Source organism: Crassostrea angulata, chromosome 3 (genome assembly GCF_025612915.1).
Source record: "Crassostrea angulata isolate pt1a10 chromosome 3, ASM2561291v2, whole genome shotgun sequence".
Classification (NCBI taxonomy): domain Eukaryota; kingdom Metazoa; phylum Mollusca; class Bivalvia; order Ostreida; family Ostreidae; genus Magallana; species Magallana angulata.
The window spans coordinates 42,806,522-42,832,112 of NC_069113.1; the positions used below are offsets into that span (position 1 = coordinate 42,806,522).

The 25,591-nt window shown below is 33.1% G+C and overlaps 2 protein-coding genes and 1 long non-coding RNA gene across 6 annotated transcripts; 1 reads left to right on the forward strand and 2 right to left on the reverse strand.

Moving 5' to 3' along the window:
• The first annotated feature begins 471 nt into the window (after positions 1-471).
• Positions 472-15,411, forward strand: LOC128176676 (kynurenine 3-monooxygenase-like). Its single transcript, XM_052843168.1, has 14 exons — positions 472-624; positions 2,912-2,981; positions 3,330-3,517; positions 4,461-4,509; positions 5,284-5,371; positions 5,876-6,044; positions 10,823-11,016; positions 11,289-11,346; positions 11,645-11,734; positions 12,261-12,318; positions 12,432-12,514; positions 14,063-14,164; positions 14,384-14,443; positions 14,881-15,411. The coding sequence occupies exons 1-14, from the start codon at positions 580-582 to the stop codon at positions 15,034-15,036; spliced, it is 1,410 nt and encodes a 469-aa protein (XP_052699128.1). The 5' UTR covers positions 472-579; the 3' UTR covers positions 15,037-15,411.
• LOC128176678 (uncharacterized) lies at positions 7,805-9,182 on the reverse strand. Its single transcript, XR_008242800.1, has 4 exons — positions 8,854-9,182; positions 8,534-8,608; positions 8,127-8,260; positions 7,805-8,006 (listed from the first exon to the last, which is right to left on the reverse strand). It is a non-coding gene; the product is annotated as an uncharacterized LOC128176678 (long non-coding RNA).
• Positions 15,412-15,796: 385 nt separating the features above from the next.
• On the reverse strand, positions 15,797-20,785 carry LOC128176677 (ribonuclease P/MRP protein subunit POP5-like). Of its 4 annotated transcripts, none has more exons than XM_052843169.1 (5): positions 20,748-20,785; positions 18,216-18,361; positions 17,469-17,603; positions 17,015-17,098; positions 15,797-16,356 (listed from the first exon to the last, which is right to left on the reverse strand). In XM_052843169.1, the coding sequence occupies exons 1-5, from the start codon at positions 20,768-20,770 to the stop codon at positions 16,298-16,300; spliced, it is 447 nt and encodes a 148-aa protein (XP_052699129.1). In that variant the 5' UTR covers positions 20,771-20,785; the 3' UTR covers positions 15,797-16,297. The 4 variants fall into 4 exon arrangements, with proteins under 4 accessions (XP_052699129.1, XP_052699131.1, XP_052699133.1 ...); XM_052843171.1 differs by lacking the exon at positions 20,748-20,785 and adding an exon at positions 20,267-20,313; XM_052843173.1 differs by lacking the exon at positions 20,748-20,785 and adding an exon at positions 20,176-20,195.
• Positions 20,786-25,591: the final 4,806 nt, after the last annotated feature.

Below are 25,591 nucleotides of genomic sequence, written 5' to 3' on the forward strand. Positions count from 1 at the left end.
TCTGTAACTCGCTTATAATTAATAACTCAACAAATGACACCCACATTTTGAATGCATGCCTATTAAAAATGCCTTATTGCATGAAGCATTGTAAACACGGAAGAAATTTTTTTGATAAAAATCGTGACCATATGTATAACCTTAGATGAATCCTTAGCTATGGATTTTGTAAAGGACAGGAGGGGGTCATCCTAATCAATGTAGTATTATGCGTGGATATACATTTATAGGGATAGGAGTTTCCAACACCCCCCCCCCCGGAAATTACTGAAAATATACCTCAGAACCCCGCCCCCTCCCCCCTCCCGGCAAACTCAAATATCCACTCAACATAACAAGGGGACGGGGGCTAATTCAGGAACATTACATGTATCTATTGTATCAGACTCCTATGTATCGATTGCGAAGATTGTTACTCATGTAAGAAAGAATATCATCGGATCCGCCTATTAGGCTCTTGGAGGTGTGTGTCACTCAGCCAATAGAATTCGGACTCAACGAAGTGCTATGCGTGTGGGTGAAGGTCGTTAACACACAGACCAAACTGAAACAGAACTGCTGAAAGCTTTTATAACAGCTATGTCGGAGAGGAAACCTCATGTTGTTGTTGTCGGCGGTGGACTGGTGAGTTTACTTTTATATTATATGACCCAATTTAATGCATTTGTCTCTATGATTAGTTACAGTGCTATGGTATATAATTGGGGAACTGGCAATTAATGCTATTTATGTAAACACACGCATGGTCTTGGATATTGTGAAAGTTTTAAAATATACACATAGTTCGTTTTTTTTGAAAACTACTGTTTATAACTACCGTCTTTAATAAGAATATGTGCATTGTTTTAAAAGTGTACATTTATAATTTTTTGCGGGGCCTTCATGGTAATTATAATTTGCATATGAATTAAGTTTTTGAAAAGGGTCGTAAATCATTAAGACGTGCATGCGTTTTTAAGAGAAAAAAGTGAGAAATTTCAATTATGTAACTGTTAACTGTATACATGGTTTGCGCGCATAAAAAATTTCAACAGAGAATTTACAACTGTAGCCTATTCAAGGACAGCCCTGGCTGAACATAGATGTACACACATATAGTTATACCTCTTTCATAGATTGTGGAGGTCATGTGATTTCATCAGGAATATTGATGCCTGTCTTATGTTGGTCATGTACAAAACAACACATGACACACATTCAAGCAGAGAACTTCTATACTGGGCCTGCAGTATTTTGAAGTTTTTTCATGGAGCTGAGAAAAAAGGAGAGGGGGGGGGGGGGCTATGTAAGCTTAGATTAATTGCATATGTTTAATAGTTATGATAGTATATCATAAAAGACGTTTATTTCAACTAACAAGGAAAAAATATTTGTCTTAATGTTCAACATTGTCTGTGTCCTGCAAATGATATCATGAAACCAAGGAGATCTATTGGACATTTTGAAGTATATGTTCCAAACAAGCTAGCTATAGGTCACTATGTGACATATTGCACTTGATGCATATCATAAAATGGTACAAACACTTTTATAAAATAATGACATGTCAAAGTGTTCCATCTATCACATGACCCCCTCCCCCAACCTTCAAATGTTATGAGCATGATGAGGGAGATTAAACTGTATCAATTCGACCTTGATTAGGTTTTTTTTTAGCTGGAGGTCTGTGGGGGGGGGGGGGGTTTACTATATATGTGTTGGTTTATTTTAAAATTAATTTTGAACTTTGAGCAATGTGTCCTTTGTGTGAAAAATAGTGAGTTTGAATGCAATATTATATTTCATTTAATTATTCACGTTATTTCCAATCTGATCTAGTGCATGTAGTTAGATTACACTGCCGTTTTGAGGCAATATACATAATAATATTATATATTGATATTCAATACATGTAACTCAGTTGATAATAAAAAAACACCAATTCTCACACTTTACATTTAGATATAAAGTATTTATCACATTAAAGTTGTAACAATATAATGATACATCGATGGTATTGATCGTCTTGAGGGCCCACAATACAAGTATCATATTGTCACTTTAGTATCAGGGTCATGCAATTTGAGTTCATTTTTTAAATTGATTTTCTGGAATAATTACATGGCACATGGTAAACATATGAAGACATGTACATTAAGAAATTTTAATAAAAGTTGGTATTGATTTGTAAGTTTTTTTGTAATCAATTGAATGATATTACATACAGAAGTGGGCAATAAAGATATTAGTTTATATAAGGAAGCTTTTTAAGGAAAATATATTTCTTAAATGAAAAAAATATTTCTTAAATGAAGTCTTAAATCTGAGGTACCTTTAGGCTCTTATCATTAATACCTTAGCATCAAAAATATGTGAGCTGTAAAATTGATTTTAAAATCGTCATTTCGATAAAATGGAAAAAAAATTTAATTGAAGTTTGTGATGTTTATCCGTCATATTGTCAAGAACATGCAGATATGGCAAGGAAGTTTTTAGACACAAAGGCAAACTTGGTTATTGTCATGAACAAATACGTGTATTGAGAGCATTTTTCATTGATTGAATATAGAAAAGCAGATGACTAACGTTATGTAACAAAATTCATTTGTTGCATATCATTATTAAATGCCATATTTTAGTAACAAAAGTGAGAAAAAGAAATAATATCATATCATGATGCGGCATGCTCCAACCTACCCTACCCCTGAAGTTCAAAGGTCCCCTTGACCCGTCATAATGAGGATTCATGTAACTATATTTGCACAGTTGATCTTGCTCATGCAGAAATACACTGATATAATAGCAAAAGTTTAATATTCTTATAGTCATTTGTTTAAAAGTTGTCAAGGATACATGTATTAATAACATTTACCAATTTATAACAAAAAAGGGTTTAACTAAATCTCTAAATACTCTTATTTTCTTTTCGTAGGTTGGTGCTTTGAATACGTGTTTTCTGGCCAAAAGGGGCTTTATTGTAGATCTATATGAAAAAAGAAGTGGTAAGAAAACATTTAAGCTTGCTTCTTGAATACAATATATACCCCGGTACTGTAGATTTCTAATTAAATGCAAGGATTTATATCCATGTAAAATACATTAGAAGCACAAAAAAAAGAGAAAGAAAATGCTGGTAAGGATCTACAGTAATAATAAATTATGCATATATATGTACAATTAGTATGCGTATCATTATGTATATACATATTGTCATGACCATGTCTGTTTAATATGTATAATGCAGAAAGGAGGAAAAATACGGAAGCATTCTTCACTCTTGACTTGTTTATTTGTAAACTAGTCAAACTCAACAAATAGTTTCCATAATTTAAATATGTACTTTTTGGCAGATATAAGAAAAGCAGAGCATGTTAAGGGGCGGAGCATCAATCTGGCCCTCTCCACGCGAGGTCGCACTGCATTGCGTATGGTAGGATTGGAGGATACCGTGCTGGAGAATGGCATCCCTATGCATGCCCGGATGATACATGACCCGGATGGATCAAGACGGCCTATCTTGTATGGAAAGGAAGATCAGGTGAGGATCAATAAGATATTATTATATCACTGCAAAGTACAAACAAAGTTTGGGAAATAAGGGAATTTTGAAAAGATGAATTGAATCTGTTAAGACTTGGAAAGTATTACCTTTAAGACCGGTGCATTAGATGCAGCAGTTTTCAAGAACTTACCTTCATGAAATGAGAATTGTTATTGTGTGTATACATATTAGTACACGAACCTGCATATTCAGGAAAAAATTGGATCAGCATATTAGATATGGATTAATTGTGTATATAAGAGTAAAAGTATTATCTACAGTGACATTTTGTTATTTTTTTAATTTGATTGAAATAGTGTAGTTTCATCAATATTGGTCGTATACCAATTTTAATGGATTTTGTTGTTCAGTTTATCCTTGAAAATAAATGTTCATTGAAGTGCAATTTCAACGAACAGTTTGTATTAATAGGATCATTTGCCACGAATTTACGTATCCTTGAAACTGTGTTTTTCACTTTTACCACGAAAATTGATACCCTTGAATATAAATGAAACCACAGTAAATTGTAGGGAGATTTTATAAAAAATTCTAAACTTTTATTAATAATAATTGTCTTTAATTGAGGAAATTCACATTGCACTTGAAACAAGTCTTGCAGGAGGTATTATATAAGCCAAAGGTGCTTGCTTTGATCTATGAAAAAAAGTTCACCTTATAGTGTACCTTACCTATGGGGTAAACTTAATCACAGAAACAAGTACTTGCCTGTGTATTGATTTATTCATACAGTTCTAGTTTTCTTTCATTTTCATCAAAAGGGTCACCAGGAGTTTAAAAAAAGGAACCTCATCAAATTTATTTCAAGCGAAAAAGAAATCTTTACTTTTTCAACTAAGAAGACTTATAGTTATTTATCAACTATCTTTATAATCCTTTTAAGAGATATCAGTAATTGAATTCTTGGATGATTTTTCAGTACATCATGTCCGTAGATAGGAGAAGATTAAATGAAGTACTTCTGACAGGTAACATGTGTACAACTATGTAATTCTATAATATAAAGCAAAATTGAATTTTCATATTCGGGAACTTCTGTACGTTACAGTAATATGTACTCCATTTGTGGTCTTCTATTATGTATCAGTACAGGCACGTAGCATCATTTTGGAAACAATGGAGGGGGGCATCTTTATTCCCCTTAATTTCCTTATTTTTCTTCCCTTTTTTATATGCTCCCTCCAACAATGGAGGGGCCAACTGCAATTAGTCTATAATTCAATTTTATACATGTAAATTAAAAAAAAATCTCTACTCAGTGTGAGAAAAAGTGTAAGGGGGGAGGGGGCAGGTTCCCCTTGATGCTGCGTGCCTGTATCAATTAGCTCAAACTAAAATCCCAAAGGCATAATTGGGTGCACGAATTTCCTGCTATCAAAGTTATTGATGAATAGTACATGTGGTAGTTTAGGGACATGACATTGTGTGCAAATAAGTACATGTATTACTGTACACAGTCATATTGTGATGACTTTATACTCGCAGGTACACATAAATAATAAACAATACACATAATTTTGCAGCCTGAACACAACCTCTGTACCATTCCTTTCAATAGTTTCATTCTTTGTATTCATCTAGAATATTTTAAACAAAGTAACTTGTCTACTCTTGTGCTAAAACTTCCTGAAATAAGGGACAGTTGTGTTGATAGATAAACACCAATGCTTTGTTTTTTCACAATCTTCTAGATATAGCGTACTGGCATTTATGAATGAATTCTGGTGTTTGTAATTTGACAGCTGCTGAAAAGAACCCAAATGTGACCTGTCATTTTGAACATAAACTGGTTAGCTGTGATTTTAAAACGGGAGAAGCGGAGTTCATTAAGTAAGTGTTAAACTATAATCGTAACAATTAACACACTTTTGCATTTTAGTTATGCACAGAAAAGATTTCACCATTAACGTTCTGCAAAATTTAAACAAAGTGATTTTAAAATTGTAACAATATAAATAATCTTCACCAGGAACAACTTAACCCCTGGGGGCTGATCCCTTAATTTTAATGTCAACATTTTCTATTAATCTAAAAAAGAAAAGAGAGTGATAAAAATTGAACAAAAAAAGATCTTTAGGATCATAACAATATTATTTTGAGGCTGAGGATGAGAGAGAGAGAGAGAGAGAGAGAGAGAGAGAGAGAGAGAGAGAGAGAGAGAGAGAGAGATGATTGAGAGAGAGATTGATGGAACTGAAATTGATCAATCATAGTTGTCAAAATGTTAATATATGATAGATTGAAGATATTAGTTTGGAACAGTTTTTTTGTTGTTTTGCATATGAATTGTTGGAAATCTACATTCCTTTATATGATATCAATTTGACAATTTAGCAATGAAGGAAAGAGGATCAAAAAGACAGTAGACCTAATTGTGGGTAATGATGGAGCTTTCTCAGGTGTGCGTAAAGAGATGATGAAAGCCACACTGCTGGATTACCAGCAACAGTACATTCCCCATGGATATATGGAATTGACAATCCCTCCATCTCCCAAAGATGAAGTAAATTTAAAAATCATGTTTTCTGCAATTTGAAAAATTAAAATATGTAAAATAATGCAGATATGTATGGAAGTGATTGTTCTTATTGATAGGTTTAATGCAGATTGTGAAAGAGAAAAAGTATTTGTCAATTAAAATTGAAATTCTTGTTCATCATGGGAAGTTGTGTCTATATATTTAATTCAATCCCATACAAAAAAAAAGCACTAAAAAGTTATACCTATGAGCCCTTAAAAAAGTTACAAAAAAGTCATAACTAAGTTAGCACAATTTGGAACCATCTGATCAATTATGGTTCCAAATTAGCATCAAAAAGTTATACCTATATTGTAACTTTTTGCTTAAGTACAAAAAAGTCATAACTAGAGTGTAACTATTGACAATTTATTTTTTTCATAAAAATAAATAGGTATAAAAAAGTTATCAAAAAGTTATAATAAAGTTATCATTTAGGTACAAAAAAGTTACAAATTAAAGTTACAGAAAAGTTATCATTTAGGTACAAAAAAGTTATACATATAGGTATAGAAAAGTTATCATTTAGGTACAGAAAAGTTATAGATGTAGGTACAGAAAAGTTATACATATAGTTACAGAAAAGTTATCATTTAGGTACAGAAAAGTTATACGTATAGTTACAGAAAAGTTATCATTTAGGTACAGAAAAGTTATAGACGTAGGTACAGAAAAGTTATACATATAGTTACAGAAAAGTTATACATATAGTTACAGAAAAGTTATCATTTAGGTACAGAAAAGTTATACGTATAGTTACAGAAAAGTTATCATTTAGGTACAGAAAAGTTATAGATGTAGGTACAGAAAAGTTATACATATAGTTACAGAAAAGTTATCATTTAGGTACAGAAAAGTTATAGATGTAGGTACAGAAAAGTTATACATAAAGTTACAGAAAAGTTATTGTTTAGGTACAGAAAAGTTATAGATGTAGGTACAAAAAAGTTACACAGAAAAATTACAGATGTAGGCAAAAAATATCTATCTGTATCATAAACTTCAGATAAAAAAAAAACCCCAGGTACATGTACAGGTGTTATACTGATGAAAAAAAAGTCCCTAATGTTGACATGAACTTTTCATCAAATTGTTTTTGCTCTTGAATAGGAATTTAAAATCATATCTGTTCATGTGAGCAGAAGAACACAAGTCAATGTTTATGTTAATCAATATGTTTACTGAATTATATTTACATCTAATGAGTATGCTTTCCTCCATTTCTTATGGAAACTTATAGTTAACGCCTTGTTTCACGATTGGTCGAAACCTACAATGACCTTAGAAAAATCATTGAAATAATCAGGATATCAATGCAGACTCACATTCCCATTGAAGACAATTTGGCTGTTTCTTTTAGCTAACGTACTGATGCACATTAAAAATAATATAGTAAATTTAACTTACTCTTTACAAACAATTTATTAATTTGTTAAAAGAAAGATGTAAATATAAACAATATAACTTTCTTTGACGATTCATGCAGGTAATGAAGGGAGCAATGATTGCAGAAAAAATTTACATAACTCGCTAATGCGGGTAATGTATTTTTTCTGCAATGTCGCTACATTCATATCCCGCATATGTCACCAAAAAAGCATTTTATTGTTTACATAATTATCTCAAATCATTACAGACCCTATATGCAAGTTTTTTAAATAAAGCAATAATCTAACATAAAACCATTTGGGGTTACATGTGTGTCTAATGTTCTTGCTAAATTTGAATAGAAAGTTTTTGAAAAACATTATTTTGTAAACCAAAATTTGACCAAAACCTTCATAATTAAAGCATGTTTTAGGTTAAATTCCTAACATATACTAGCATGATTTTGTTCCAAACATACTAGTATGATTTTTAAAACAGTCCTGGTTCTAGATGATACCAATGACCTGCAGTAATTTATCAGCAAACAACTGGATCTGTTTCTTGAATCTGTTGAACTTCCTAAAATGTATAAAAAAGAATGTTTCATTATGGCAATTTCTTACTACATGTACTTTCATTGTAACTGTTAAAATCCTTGACAACTACCTTATACTTAAAACAGAAAATTATATAGCATACCAAGTTGAATATATATGTGACCAGCACCTGGCAGGTGAAAACTGGTTTCTTTTTACATGGCTGCATGTATTTCTATGGGAACGGTTGCTCTTGCATATGATCTCTTTCATAGTATTATCCTCGTCCTCCATTATCTAAAAGAAGGCAATAATATTTAAAACATGATACTGTTTGACAATTTTCAATATATGTAGCATAAATTATTATTAAATATCAGTAAAACTTTTCAATTCTCTGTTGACCTAGTAACCCCCCCCCCCCCTCTAAAAAAAGGTCAACATTGATACAGCATGCAGTTGCCATTATATTCTCAGATTTACAATAATTCATTTACTAAAAGATATACATAATATATGGTTAAAAATTTAAAATCTGTATATCTTTACTTGATAAACACACACACTTACTTTTTTCATCTTGTATTAATGATGTATCTTCAATCTGGTGTACAGTCTGCTAGCTGGACTTGGTTGGGATTTTTTCTGCAATACAATGATACTCTTTTTAAAAGAGTCGGCCATAATTTGATTACATATAGAATGTACATCACTAGATATACATGGCTGCATAGACTTTGATATAGATGATAAAATCATGCACTTCTTATTAGAATTCTAGAAATATTCCAAATGTAATTCATTTCTAAGTGCAAAGCAATAATATAGAAATTGAGATAAGCAAACACAAATGAATTATTTAAAATGACTTGTTTGTACATCAGACTTACCCTGAATGGAAATGGTCATCCACAACTAAAGCCATATCATCCAGGTCTTAAGCATGTCTATCTTTATGAAACCACTGCTTGCAGTTTCATTACTACATACAACACGCTGTGATTCTGCATATTTCTTGAAAAAATCAGGAAAATCTTCACAACAACTCCTGTCTTCTTTGCCCATTTCAAAATTTGATGGCGGAATGGCAATTGTCCAATCAGAATTCACGAAAGTCAAAGTTTGAAATTTTGGCCAATCACGATACAGCCACGATTAATACCGGGATAAATCTTTAAAATTTATTTTGGTTAAAAAACAATATTATTAACTTAATATTATCTAAAGAATTCTGCATTTAATTGAAACAAATTTTAGTAATATTTTCTTTCCTTACAACATGTTAGTTTATTAACCGATCATCAAAACTGGGCATTTCCGGTCTCAAGAGCCGCCATTTTGAATAATTTGAGGGAATTTTAAAAACTAAATCAATTTAAATACCAATGCATTTTTACAATTGATGAATATGTAAAACCAAAAATTATAACACCTTATTTAAATAAAACATGTTTCCCAAAGTTTATAACACAGTCCTTATAGCTATGTGCTGTTATAAATTACGATGAGAGATAGGCTTGTACTGGGAAAACATACAGATGGAAATAGCAGTACTGTTCTTTGTTAACAGCATGTCTATTAATGAAATATGTGAATAAATATGATGAACCCATCTCATAATAACAAACAATGCTACCACCCCTCCCCAGCCCCCCTTTTCTTCGCATGCATTCGATGTCGTGGGAAAATTCTGAATCAATTTCTAGAAATCTACTCTATTCCTTTCTTCATGGGGTAGGCCATGAAAAGTTGGAAAAATTTTCAGTGATAATATAAAGTTGATGCTACCCCTTAGTATTTAACAGTGTTTAAACGAAATCGTAATATGTCTAATGATGTTCAAGAGACCGATAACAAAATAATGCTTGCAGGAGCAAAATAAAAAATGTCTGCTGGTCAAAACACACACATCAACTTTTTATCTTAAACAAACATCAGTGTCATCACAGCACGGACTAAGCATGACCTCTTTAGACACCCTTTACTGTTAACTTGGGATGTGTGTGCGTTCAGGCGGAAAGTGATTTCCTGTTTCTGCCTTATAAAAACAATAAAATTTTGGACAGGTGTTTGTGTTGCAATTGATGGACTGGATTCCCGTTATAATGGTTATGTCATTGTTTTCAAACAAATCTTAGTGATTTTACTACCCAGTGTGTGATCAACCTACATCTACCCCCCCCCCCCCCCCCCCCACTTATCGTGATTTTTATAAAAAACAAAGATATAACGATATTTTATATTAGTTTTTAGATTTATTGTGATAAAAGTCTACTTTAGACTTGAACCTCTTGGATAAGATACTCTTAAATTTTTAGTGTAAAAATGACAAAGTCCAAACACATTCACAAATTGACTAAGTTCAATGTAGGTACATTTTAGTTATACTGAAAAGTTTCTAAGTTCAATGTAGGTACATTTCAGTTATACTGAACATTTTCTAAGTTCAATGTAGGTACATTTTAGTTATACTGAAAAGTTTCTAAGTTCAATGTAGGTACATTTCAGTTATACTGAACATTTTCTAAGTTCAATGTAGGTACATTTCAGTTATACTGAAAAGTTTCTAAGTTCAATGTAGGTACATTTTAGTTATACTGAAAAGTTTCTAAGTTCAATGTAGGTACATTTTAGTTATACTAAGAAATTTCTAAGTTCAATGTAGGTACATTTTAGTTATAGGGCAAAAAGTTTAAGTCCAATCTAGGTACAAAAAAGTTATAACTTTTATGTGCCTAAATCTTAGGTACATAAAAGTTACACTTTAGTTACAGAAAAGTTATGACTAAGTGTAACTTTTTTTTGTATGGGATGTGTTAATTAATATCACTAATTAATATATTTTTGTAACTACTCTAGTATCTGATGGAAACAAACTATCTCCACATATGGCCAAGGAATGAATTCATGATGATCGCCTTACCCAATCTGGACAAATCCTTCACATGCACTCTCTTCATGCCTTTTGAAATTTTCAACAGTATTAAGACAGAGGAGGATCTTATGAACTTCTTCAGAGACAAATTCCCTGATTCTATTCCACTGATGGGAGAGTGAGGACCTTATTTATTAACACATTTTAATTAAAAAGAAAAATTTAAGAAATGACGTCAGTTTTTCCACCTTTCTATAAGTTGGAAAAGTTATGGTCATTACTTTATAAGGGAGAATTTGTAACTTTTGGTCTGAATAGTCAAAATCAGCTCTCAAGATGAAAGTGCTTTTGTGTCTATTTAATTAGAAGGATCCCACTTAGTTGCTATTATTTATGATACTTGTACTAATATTGACCTATAAGACATCATGTGATTTTTGTTGTTTATAGAGAAACCCTGAAACAAATATTCATGTCCAGTAAAGCTTTACCCATGGTATCCATAAAGGTAACTGAATTCATACAACATATACTCTCTTGATGTATATTACATGTAGGTTAGTCAAATAACCAGTTCAAATTATACCAGCCATGGTCACTTACCAGTACAATGTAGAAGGTCTTTGGAAGTAAGAATTGACTTTTAAGCGCTCTATACATAGTAATCCTTTGATAATCAACTGTAAACATGATAAATTTGCATAGATACAAACAAGATGAGTGCTTCACAGCATACGATTCATTGAAATACATTAGAAATTTATGAGGATGTTTATATCATACAGTTCTATGTACATGTATTTCAGTGCTCACCCTACCATGTTGAAGACAAAGGACTGATAATGGGAGATGCAGCACATGCCATGGTACCATTCTACGGCCAGGGAATGAATGCGGTAAGTATGGAGACTTTTTGTTTTACTTGTACTCAAACATGTACTAAGCATGTACTCTATAAATATACAGTACTTGATGGTAGGTTCTATACAGTATTATATAAATAGTGCCTGTTTGGGAGGGTAACAGTTAAAATTGACACCCGAGAAAACCATTGTCAACCGACGCGAGGCGGAGGTTGACAATGGTTTTTGAGGGGTGTCAATTTCAACTGTTATCCTCCCAAGCAGGCTCTATTTAATTTATTATTATATACTGAATGTCTTAATTTAGAGAAATTTTTACTGCTTTTATATAGAAATATGTGAATTCTATGGCGAACCGTACGCGCATAATTTACGCGCATGTAACAAATCATTTTATTACACTTTCATGTTAAATATTGAAATCTGATTGGTTTAGATGCAGTTGGTTATACGTTCTATTACCCTCAGCGTTAGCAACACACTTGGCAATGGGTAACAATAATTAATAGACATATTCATTGTGAGTAATAATTATTAATAATCTTTTATTACAAAACAGGGATTTGAAGACTGTATTGCTTTGGATGAAATGCTGGACCTATATAAGAATGATTTTTGTAAGTTCACGGAAATCTTAGATATTTGTTAAATCTTGTTTTTGTTTAAAAAAAAATGCACAAAAATAAGCAATGGATTACTCCTCATCTTTTAATTTGCTTTGTAATTTTAGCCAAGGCTTTGCCGGCATACTCCGAGACTAGGACAGTGGATGCTCATGCTATCTGTGATCTGGCCATGTACAACTATGTGGAGGTATAATATTAGGTCACCAGACTGTTTAAAGAAACTTGTATCCCTCTTTTATAAGTTAAAGATTTTTGATGCCCCACTTTGCTGGTGCCCTACAGTGATCAGTCGATCCGCATGTCCTTCTGTTCATCTGTCCATCTGAGTTTTTTTTTGGAGCATATCTTCTCTCCATTGGCCCAATTTGGCTGATATTTCACCTAAAGAGTGCTTTTGGGTAAAGGTTGTGCAGTGACCTTGAAGTAAAGGACTATGTATATAATTTGAGCCTAAAATGGCCCCTTTAAATGAACATTGTCATTTTACTGTAATTCTTTGTTTTCTTTCAACATACCGGTATATATACATTTGAAGTTTTTTCATAATCTTCATTTTGATTTAAGTGCCCACAATTTAGAAATATGACATCATAAAGTTTAATAAATGACTGATTTTTATTGAATTCTGAAAAGTAGCATTACTTCTGAAGTCATATACTGCCAGTGAGTGCAAATAAATCAAATAATTAGGTTAAGATATCTTTTTGACTTATATATTTTGTCCATTGTAGATTTAAAGTTAAGGTAAAAGCAGAATTATCTGAAAAATCATTGTCAGGATCATATATTCTCTACTCTTGGTTTAACCTAGCTCATACATCACCCACAGAGTGCTTTTGTTACAATGGTTCGCAGTGACCTTCAATGACTTTTCTAGGTCAACAGACAAGGCCATATCAAACCAAAATTTCAGATCATATTTACCGTACTCTCCCCTTAGCCCTATCTGGATCATGCTTTACATAAACAGAGTTTTTGGGTAAAGGGTGTGCAATGACCTTAACCCAAGTTTCAAGGTTTAATGTGAAGGTCATAGCATATTTCTTTAACATTCAGTATTAGACCACAAATTATTTCCCATTGGCTTAATCTTGCTCTTATTAAATCCGAAAGCCTGTTGGTAAGGGGCAATGAGCTTGGTTTAACGTTTTATGCCATTTTCATTATTTAAGTGGGGCCCTTTGGAATGGTCACTATCTTCATGAAGTCTAGTTTATAATTTGCTTCATTGCTGCCTTGTTAAACTGTGTCTTTTGAAAGATTGTTCATGTATTATTATGGACTGACTGTTAAAGACAATTAACAAGCCCCCTGTAAATGTGAATCACCTTTCATACCCTGCAAGCTTTGGTTGGTAAAGGGTTTAAATCCACTTAAAATGCATACACAAAATATAGGCATAATAAGAAAGCTAATTTGCTATAGGTGACAGAGGAAGAGAAATGAGATAACATTGGCATTTACAGCATACCTAGAGAGAACCAACCAGACACTGATCTATAGACCTCATAGAACTGAGCCAGAAGTTTATTTTGTAGCACACATTTCATATACTTTTCTTGATGCAAATTGTGAATTAAAACCACATTGGTCCATTAAAAAAGAATTTATCTTATCTTAGCCTCTGCAAAAACTCATTTTCTGGTGTCAAATGGATATTTTGTTGTTTTTAACTTTCTGTTAACTGAATTTTGTCTCTGAAGAAATATAGATGTATGGTTTATATCTATTATAGATGAGGAAGTCTGTCAATTCTAAACTCTTCTTGATGAGAAAAAAGTTGGATAACTTATTGTTTACCATCTTTCCAAATTCCTGGATACCGTTATACACAATGGTAAGTTCCCTACTACAGTTGGGGAGATAGAAGCTTCCAAATTTATCATTTATATCAACCTAATAAAGGAAAGTTTCCCCAAGAAACAATGTCACTTTGAAATAATTTACTAAAAAGTCTATGAATCATTTAATGTTAAAACAAACTGTGTATTATACACAATGAACATGTAAAAGTAATTAAATTTATTAGAATTACATTTAGTCAATATTCTTATAGGTTGCCTTCACCAGAACAAGATATCATTTGTGTATTGCAAGAAGAAAACATCAAGATGAGGTAAAGAGTTATTTTGCCTATCACTCAATACCAGTAGATTTTCAAAAGTTTAAAGATATTGTTCTATTATACACCCATTGGATTTTTAAAAAAAATTAAATAATTTAATAAATGCAGCTGTTCTGATGTTTTTCCCCATCTGCACCAATAAAGCAAATTACATGAACCTGTATATGGGAAAGGTAAAGGCCTGGGAAGTGCTGCATGTTTAGAAACAATGCCCCTCCGACTAGGTCGCTAAAGTTTGCCATTAATTAAGTGAATTAAAAGGACCTCTTAAAATTGCTCCAATACTTTTTCTTGTATTGTAATAATCATCATTTTTATTGAACCCATTGTCTTTAAAATTTATAAATTTGGTTTAAATTATAAAAGAAAAACCCCACTAGCGTTTTTAGTAAGACCAATTATATTATGTTTTTAAAATGTGATTTTAGATACTGACAAAAGTTCTTAGTGGCGGTATGATGGTGTTGCTGGGTGTGTGTGCATTATCTGCCCTGAGGATCTGTAACCAAAGAGGAATAACATTCCAAACTCTGACAGACAAAGCAATGGAACTGTGGGAGTCCTTCCCACCTGTGTACCGGTAACACAAAGAAAGCTCCATATCGTTAAAACAGAAAGGAGGAAGATCTGAACGTTAATTGCTAATGTTTTAAAACAAATTTTATTTGCTTATTGTCATGTGTTTAGTGCTTTTATTGATTGAGGACAGTTTCACCAAAGAATAAATCAGATATATGAATCTCTTATTAATCAGCTATCAGTATAGTAATTTGTATATTTGTGTTTGTTTAGTATATACTGTTACCTCATGTTTAAAGTTTATTTTTGTAAGAATTTTTCAAACATGCTTCACTGTATGTCAGTTTGTTGTAGACATGTAATGTCTTTAAAGTTTTAGTACATGTAAACTTGTATTTCTGTATATGACTTCCTGGTACATTAAATACATGTATTTGATAACATTTGTATTTCTGTATATGACTTCCTGGTACATTAAATACATGTATTTGATAACATTTACTTTTGGATTGCTTAGGATTTTGGAAGTCTATGCATTATGATGATTTGAAAATATAGCGCATTTTTGATATCTTATAAATGAATATATATATTAAATACGTGTTCCTCATTTTTAGTTTTTGTTTTAATACTGTAGAGAGAGAGAGAGAGAGAGAGAGAGAGAGAGAGAGAGAGATCCCATAGTTTTTTTTCATCCCACAATAAACATTTCAAAGAAGGAAAATATCAGCTTTTTTCTGTACTAGGCTGAACTATGCTTCTACACATTAAAATCATATTTTAGCATATTGTACTAGAATTAACAAAAAAAAAAAAAGCTCAAAATGCAATCCACCTTTTTTATTTACCTTTAAATGACCTATAAAAATCATAATCTCCAACGATGTTCTAGTGATCCATAAGAATTCATATTAAACCTTCATAAAGTCTGATATGCTCATAAGTATCTATTTGGCAGGTTCTTGCAAATAGCTGCACTTTAAATAAAAGTACACTGAAGATTAACTACATATAAATGATAAAATACCGGTAGCATAAGAGCAGCATGAAACTCTAGTAACGCATTGAAAAGGATGCTATGTTACACAAGAAATATCTTACTGAATCAGCATCTTTATTTTACAATATTAAATCAACATGCTACATCATAGCTCTTACAGGAAGGACATATGTTCCCAGTAATCATATTTTACTGTATCCTTCAAACCATTTGCAACTCATCCAAATTTCTAAGAATTTGGTTACAGTTTTGAAATGAGTTTAGATTTGACCCTGTGCTCAAGGTTTGAATGTCAGTCTATAAAACAACAGCACAGTATATTGTATTCAGGTCACTTCAACAGGAACACATGAAGAAATGGCCTTTTTCACTTCCTTTTCCTCCTCTGAAAAAGAAAAATTGAATGGTCTTTATTCTTTAAGAGTAAATTGCCTTTTTTTGAACTGTTATACATGTAATAAAAAACACCCAAAAACATTGGTATGGCAGTATCTCAAACAAGTTTTGTTGGTATTAATTTTGTCCCACAACTTTAATATTTAATTATTCACATACTGAATATTTAATTATTCACATACTGAAAACTGTCAATGTTTGTTTTGTCCCACAAAATATCATTCAAATATATACCTATATCCGTTTATTTTTGCGTGTCACAAAATTTGCGAAAATGGGGAAAATATGTAACATTTTTAATTTGTGTTTGTCAATTATAGCGATTTTAAAATTTTCTTATATAAAATAATACAGGATATAATTTTTGCGTATTCAATAATTTGCGGTTTGAAAGATGTCGCGAAAAATATATATATGGTATTTCTAATAATTCTTAACTCACGTATTGAAAACTGTCAATAAGTTATAATATCTAAACCATGCAGATTGAACTGCTGTCCTTACTAAATGACACATAAATTTTATCAACTTTATATGTATATGAAAATAAAAAATAGCCTCGGTAAGTGGTATAGAAAAGAAACTGTTCAGTACATGAGAGGAAGCACACAGAGGTGTAGATAGACATTTATCTCTAGACTAGTTACCTGGAGTTTTGCATTCTCTAAGAAGCTTTGGAAGTTCTCTTCTGAGATAACCAACATAGAACTTTTGACATGTCCGAATTGTGCCTATGATAACAAACAAAATCTATTCAAACAACATACCGTAAACCAACTTTTATTCACGACAACTTTATTTTGCGATTAACTGACAATAAACTGGTTCGCGACTACTAATGTTCACGACCAAGCCTTATCCAGACCTGTTTTGTTATAAAAACTATAGACAAAGGATTGATTCGTGGCGAGAAATATTCGCGACAACAAGGCTCTCGCTAACCTTGTAAATATTTCTCGCACGCGAATAAAAGTTGGTTTACAGTACTAAAGAAAGTTTTTTTCTGGATAATCATAATATTATAGTTATGACAAATAAAACAAAACAAACACCAATGTATTACTGTGAGTTTTATATCCTCTGTCAATTCACCACAATTACCTGATATATGGAGAGTGTTAAAGAAAGCCTCATATTGTCCAATCTTCCGAATGAAAAACAATGCAGACTGTAGCATCTTGTGGGCATCCCTAGAGACCCTGATCATCACTATGTTAGGATGGAAATATGCCTGTACTAAAACAAAATTACAAAAATTAACATTAAGATACAAAAGTAGAAAAATCCATTCTTTTATCATGATTTATAAGCTCTTGCTATCTTTCTCTTCCTTCTTTTCTCTCTTTATTCCCTTAAATACAGATATAATATAAGTTGGTTTTTGTCTATGCATTGTTACAACGCAACAGCCAAACAAAAAAATCAATGTACTGCTTCTCAAGCCAAAAATGTTCAGATATAATGCGGCAGGCAGGTTTGTTTTAAATTAGTTCTATTGGAATTTAAGCAAATGGGAATATCATATATTGAAAATTGAGTTTATATTCCTCTATTCTTAATAAAATTGATCAATGCAGCGGCATTTGACTTAATGCGAAGGTGCCTGGGAATTTTTTGGCCCAATTCATAATTACATTTAATACAACTATATGGGTATGTCATATTAATGAGTTAAGCATGTATTGGAAATTCCTTCACAATCAAATAAATGATGAACCATGTATGAAAGCTACATCTAAAGACTCATCAAAATATAAACTAAACACTCCAATGACAAATTATATCATTTAAATATCTGCATACTGCTTGATCTTTAATTTTAAAAACAACCCACTATTTTGGCCCTACTTGATAATGATCTTAATGCTAAAGCCACTCCATATTCTCCATGCTCCTTGGCCAAGGCATTTCTAACGCAGTGGTATATGTCCCTCTGTTGCAGGTTTCTATGCAGTCTTCTTCCATCTATGTAAATTATCTCGCATAATAAATATCTGAAATTGATATAAAAGTAGTTTGCTAAATAAAGTTCCTTGAGGAATCTTAATATTCACATGTAAAATGGTGATTCTTGATCTGCACATAAACTTAACATATACTTCATTTTCCGAAGTCAGTTAGCCTGCTCAAGAGTAAGTCTAAGGCAATTAAGTAAAGTAATGGTGGAAAGTTGTCCGAAGAATTTAATGGTACATGACTATTTATTCCAGATGGATGCCAGACAATATGTCATAAGAATTAAAAACTTGAACTTTCAGCACAAGTGAAATACAACACTGCACACATGCAGCAAACCAGGGATGTATACCTATTCTCTTAAGAAGACAAGAGGACAGGCATAATGATAGCCTTCTTCAATAAATGCTAATTTATGCTATGCATATCTACTTCTCGAAAGAGAATAAACATAAACAATACATCATGACCATACCAGGTCCAGTCCAATCTCTTAATTTAGCTATACAGCTTGAATTAGATATATAGCTTTATTAAGCTATTCAGAATAGCTCTAATCAAACATTTTTCTAAAATGTGTCATTTTTTCAGCATGTACAAAAAATCGCCTTTCAGTGCAGTGATAATATTCAACTTTGAACTATTCTGTAAACAATGCATGTAAAACTCATCAAATTGTGTCTCTAGTCTTTAAGAGACTTTGCACTTTATGTTCTTAATGTATTTGGGTAATTGATTCATGATCTCAAAGTTACATGTACGACTTGCATGAAATATAAAGGTCAGTTACCTTAAAATAAAGAGTTCCAGAAATGAGGCCATGTCGTACTTTGAATAAAATTGATCTTTTTTGAAGACATAAAGGCTTTATTTATATGCGACTTTTGGGGTGCATTTTTTTCGGCCTTTTTTAAAAACAGAAGTGCGGGAAAATCTACACGTGGAATTTTTCAAATGATTGTTTAATCATAAAGCAATTGGTAGGTAAAATAAGTATAACATCTGGGCATTTAACCACCAAATGGGACTCAAACCACGTACAAACAGGGGTTGGTGCCCAAGCTGAGTTACTTTTTAATGGTCCATGGAGAAAACATGAGTACTAAATAAATTGCGATTTTTTGTCTTAAAATAAACATTTTTGTTACAGGCTGCATATGAATAGCTTTGACAATACACTCTGAATAGTTGGATGAAGCTAACGTTATCAAAACCAAACGAAAGAACTGGACCTGCATACGTACAACATCCCTGCTGTAAACACGGACGAATGAAAAGTTATTCAATTAACTCAAACATAAAAGAATAACATGTGTAATTGAACATAAATTTACCTTTTGCCATAAAAAATCAGATAAAAAAAAAGAAACTCAAAACTCACCTATTTTTTTGGCGTACCATGTTTACGATTTATGAAAACAACGAACCCGAGCCTATTTTTTCCCCATTTACCTATACACGTGGAATTAAAAAAAATCCTTCGCAAAGTGTTTGAATAAGTCGAAAATTTTTTTAAATTAAATTTCAATTTTTATTTTGTGTGGAATATAGAACATTTTTTATAAATGCTATTAACGTCACGCGCGGATCCAAAAATTTGAGTGTGTGTGTGTGTGTGTGGGGGGGGGGGGGGGGGGGGGGGTGGGGGGTGGGGGGGGGGGGGGGTACGTCAAATTTCTTTGAAATGAGATCCGAAAACGAAATATCACATACCAGCTGTCAATCACTTATACAGACACTGCCAACAAATGGCATAAATATTTTAGAATATCACAACACCCTTTAGAAAAGAGAAGTACCAATTAAACAATAAAGCTGGAAATTAAAGCAGAGACAGCAAAGGAAGGCCTACCGCATGGCAGTACATTCAGGACATTGTTACTCCCAAGGCGGGCAGCAGTACTTCAGAGCACTGAACCTGAATGAAACAATTATGAACTTACATCAAACAGAAAAAAGCTGATGACAACATCATCCCACCTATTAAATCAGATGGCGCCTTTCACCAAGATTCAGTCGACAAGGCGGACATCCTTAACAAGCAATTCCAAATGGCATTTTCATCGAAGTCAGAAAATAACCCGGCTAAACAAGCAATTCCAAATGGCGTTTTCATCGAAGTCAGAAATAACCACAGAAATTTTCAAGAGTAGTTGCAACATGAGAGGGGATTTTGAAACAATGCCAGAGATTAACATAACAGAGCAGGCATAAAAACTGTTAAAAAAATTAAACCCTCACAAGGCACTCGGACCGGATAACGTCACTCCAAGAATTCTTTAAGAAACGGCAACACATATATCATTAATTCTTGCCACCATTTTCAGGGAATCAAATGACACCGGTGAAGTATCGAACATCTGGAAAACTGCATTTGTCTGTCCAATCTATTAGAAGGGAAATAAATTCGAAGCCATTAATTACCGTCCAGTGTCGCTGATATGCATTGCTTGCAAACTGATGGAGCACGTCGTGATCAACAGCATCAGATATCATGCCGATCAACACAGTATCCTAAACCCCCTCCAACACGGATTCCTTATCATGACATCACCAGGAATCTGGACAAGGGCAAACAGACTGACTGCCTAATCATAGACTTCAGAAAAGCTTTTGGCGATGTTTGCCTTATCATATAACTGAATAGTTTAGATCAATATGGAATAAAGGACAATATTAACAAACAAGTGGATTTAAAGCTTCCTCCAAGACAGAATGCAGTCAGCTGTGATCGAGGCCAATACCAGAAGAGTCAGGTGTCCCACATGGGTCAGTTTAAGGTCCAAGCCTATTCCTCTACTGCATGTATATAGATGGCATGCCTGAAAATGTTAGATGAACAAAGACCAGGTTATTCGCAGATGATATACTTGTATACCTAACAACAACACCAGAGATTGATGCAACTCATCTACAGGAAGACCTGAACCAATTAGCATTATGAAAAGAGATTTGAAAAATGAAGTTCCATCCAGAAAAATGTTATTTCCTAACAATATCAAGAAAAAATCAACCAATAATAAAGAAAATACACTCTTCGAATTCACGACCACCAACTCGAACAGGTTACAACAGCGAAATATCTAGATATTTCAATAACATCTGTCACAAATCAGATCTATTGTTACATTATTTCGTACATGTATTAGTATCCTTTACGGAAACTCTTAAACGTTGTTCTGTAACTAGTTATTTTTATACGCGCAGTGTACCTCTCTGGACACAGTCTCAGCTACAGTATTGGTCAGTTCTTTTTCTATTGATTAATTATTTCGTTTAGACGTGTTTATTCTTTATTGAGTAGTGTGATACTCTTAAAGTTATGCAGTGTTCGTGTTCACTGTGGTTTCGTGCTGTTGCATGGCACGCTGTTGTTGCCATAGAGTTATATTTAAGTCACCGTGGCTTAGCCTATGTTTATGTAAGGTACATTAATCATGTACACGTACCTTAAAATAAGTTTATTGTTTTATTTAATGACGTCCTTATCCAGTTCATGGCAGGTCATCGCCAATAATCAATAATAATACCTGTCCGCCACTGTCTCACGCCTTGCCAATCCTACTCATCTCTAGCCCGTTTCCTCACAGGATGGCCCATTCTGTCCGTATGGAAACTCATGCGCGGATCTAGAGGGGGGGTCGGGGGGGGGGGGGGTCCCGACCCCCCCCTGGAAAATGAAAATTTATTAAATTTACATAGTAAAATTATCGCGAAAATATGCCTTGGACCCCCCCCCCCCCTGGCAAACACAATTATCCTTCGGACCCCCCCTGGAAAAATTTTCTGGATCCGTGCATGAAACTTGTGACAACGGAGAACTTAAAATTTTATTGTTTATGACGTGTATATATTGTGTACATTTATTTGTTTTTATCTTATATATATAAAAATTATAAATCGAAATCAAACCTTGTTCTGTTTGACTGAACAGTCACGACGGCTATCGCGACACCATCGGATATTCAGTGGAAACAGCATACATAGAACATCTGCAACAAAGCTAACAACACCTTAAGCCTTCTTAAACGAAACCTCAACATCAAAAATGCAAATAATAAAGGAAAAGCATATAAGATACTCGTAAGACTTACGCTAGAATATGCCAGCCCTATCTGGGACTCACAGTTGAAGGATGATAAACACAAGGTCGAGATGGTACAACGTCGGGCCGCCAGATATGTGACCAACCGATATCACAACACCTCATCGGTAACAGACATGATTCATTCCCTAAAATGGCAAACTCCAGAGGAGAGAAGAAAGAGAGTCAAGCTGACTCTCATGTATTAAAGATAAAAAAAGGACTGTTGAAAATCGAAACATCAGACAAACTAGTGACACCTTCCAAATACCATACAGTACTAGTGAATTAAGAAGAAGTACCATCAGGGACTGGAATGCTCTGCCCACTGACTTTGCTACACCCCCGAGCCTCGAAATATTTAAGGATCGTTTAAGTGTCTGATTAAATTAATGGAGTTGTTGTTTACTTGCATCCTTTTGGTACTATACAGCACTTATTTTCTAAAATTTGGGATGCGCACCAAAGTGGCAGTGCTATCAGCGATTGATGGCGGCCACATTCTGGTAGAAGTAGGAAGAAGCGATCTTGTTCACGAATCCAACTGATAACAAAGGGCCTCGTCATGAGTTTAGAAAACAACACCAAGACTGACAGTGCTACTGAATTTCTCCTTTTGACAAAGGTTCACATATGAAAGATTACTCGCGAAATAGACCGACTATGGTGTTCGATCTAAAAGCTTTACCTCATATCTTTTTAATAATCTCCTTCTTTTAACGAATCTTCTCCTGACTGTGCTAAAACTCATGAATTTTAATCGCAAATTAGACCATTTACGCCTTGAGCAACATCCTCCAATCTCATATTAATGTAATATATCCATCTATGAAATGGAAACAAGATAGTACAGTAGACCGTTCAAGATTTACAATGCAACGTGTTTTACCCAAGACTGACGTATAACTAAAATAATGAGGTCAAACTTTAGTCCAAACTTTGCCAAACTTAAAAGCTAGACTGCAAATCACATTTTCCCATTAACAGACAGAGAAACCTCACGAGAAGCGTAAAGTGCAAACTTCAATTTGACGACCTCGTTCCAGGAAAATGTTCGATTCATAACCGACAACCAAGAAAACATGGAAAGAGAAAAATGAATGGTAAGCATCGAAAATACGTGGACGATTGCGGTGTCTGGGAGAAAAGTTTCCCATAAGACACACCACTTTGTTTGTGATATAATGATAAATTTAACTTGTCGACTTTCAGAGTACTTTACAACTGAAAAATACAAAAGACTGCGTATGGATCCTAAGAAAGATGAAACTACAGTTGATACTCTTAAACGTGCATACACCGCTCCAGCGTCAGCCAACCTACCAGAGAAGAATATAGTGGATTGTATCCGCTCCAAAATCTGTCTTAATTAGAGAGTGGTGTTGCATTTGTAGAGTATGTAGACGATTTTCTAAACTCGATATATCTACACAGAAACAACAATCATGGACTTGGAGAATGCATTAGGATCAACTATAAGGTTTACAACCACGTGTTTATTTAGACTTAACTCTTGAAAAATCGGTAAATACCTACAGAGTCTTCAAACACTGCTTTCGTTGAATTAATATTTTAACATATTTTTTGGATCGTCAAATAAACTTCCTTCTACCACGAAATAAGACTGATAAAAGGTATGGCAACCAAAACTTACCCGAAAAAGTTAAAATCTGGTTGCAAAAATAAAAATGGCATATTTAAAACATATATCAATGTCATAAAAAATGTTTTTTGTTTTCAGTATATTATTTTTTTTTATTTTGCCAATTAATAAAATGTTATTTATTTTCAGTATCTATTTTTTTTTATTTTGCCAATTTATAAAATGTTTTTTGGTGATTCATGCGATCATTGCATAATAAAGAAATATATAACACGTTATCACTGGTTGTGTATTTTTTCTGCAATTTCGCTTTCTTCCTACTCGCATAAATCATCAAAAATATTGTTTTATTGTTTATATTTGCATTTTTCTTTTTAAAATGATAAGATTAATCATCAAGAGAAAGTAGAAGTAAATAAATTATCAAATTAGAATCTGACATTTTCATGATTATTTCAGATGACGTGATAGAGAAGAAAGAATACTTGGTTACTATATCCATAGAACGGCCAATGTCTGAGCTGTAGCAAGGGAGTACGAGACACAAACAAACGATAAGAGATTCGATTGAGAGAATTGGAAGTCTGGAAAAGGATCTGACCTCCAATGATATATCCTGCTTCTTATGCAAGAAGCCAGACCAAATGCAGACCATTTTTCAGGGGCTGCCCAAGAAACAAAAGGGACTTGAATTCAATAAATGACAACAAATAAGTAGAAAACATTTCATGTACTAAGATGTCAGGGTATCTGGAGAAATCGTACCTTGAAGAAAACACAACCTGGAAAAAACGCACCCATGACTTAGGGTAAATTTTCTCAGATTTGACATAGTTTAAAGACCATAACTTTATATTCAATACTTTTCTTTGATATGTATGTAAATAATTAAAAGATAAACTTTCTACAAGTGAAAAGCTGTCAATGTGACAGCAAACCGGGTTCATTTATGTGAACTGTATCCATAATCCATGTCAACCCGTATCCAGTGAAATGGATAAGGTGAAAGGGTACCCTATATGCAATATTTTGCCAAAAAATGACTAAGTTCAAAAGCTGGTATTTTTTTTCATAAATAATCAGAAATCTAAATCCTAGCAATATGCACACCTCTGATATATGTACAATTGATCTGCAAAAGAACAACTTCCTATCTTGAAAACTGTAGGAGGAGTTATCCGTACAATGAGGGTACCCTTTTGGCAGCCGCCCGCCCGCCCGCCATTTTCACCATTTTAATAACCGGATTTTTCCGTTGGAAAACCCGGTTAAAAATCTAAATAAATATTTCCATTATTGCGAAACTTAAAACTTGTGTTTAATTGTTGTTGAATGTGGTTTTTCGAAATGAGGGCAAAATCAACAATGATGTTTTAAAAATCGTGAATAATTTACATATTTATTATGTTTTGATATGGGAATTATATTTAAATATAATACTCAACTCTTAAAGGCTAAAAAGCAATTATCTGACCAAGGCAGAAAGGCAACGTTCGCTTAAAGGAAAAATATTGGAGACATGCTACTTAATCATGAAACTTTTTTTTTATCGATTTTTGAGTGATAAGTTGGTGGTATCAT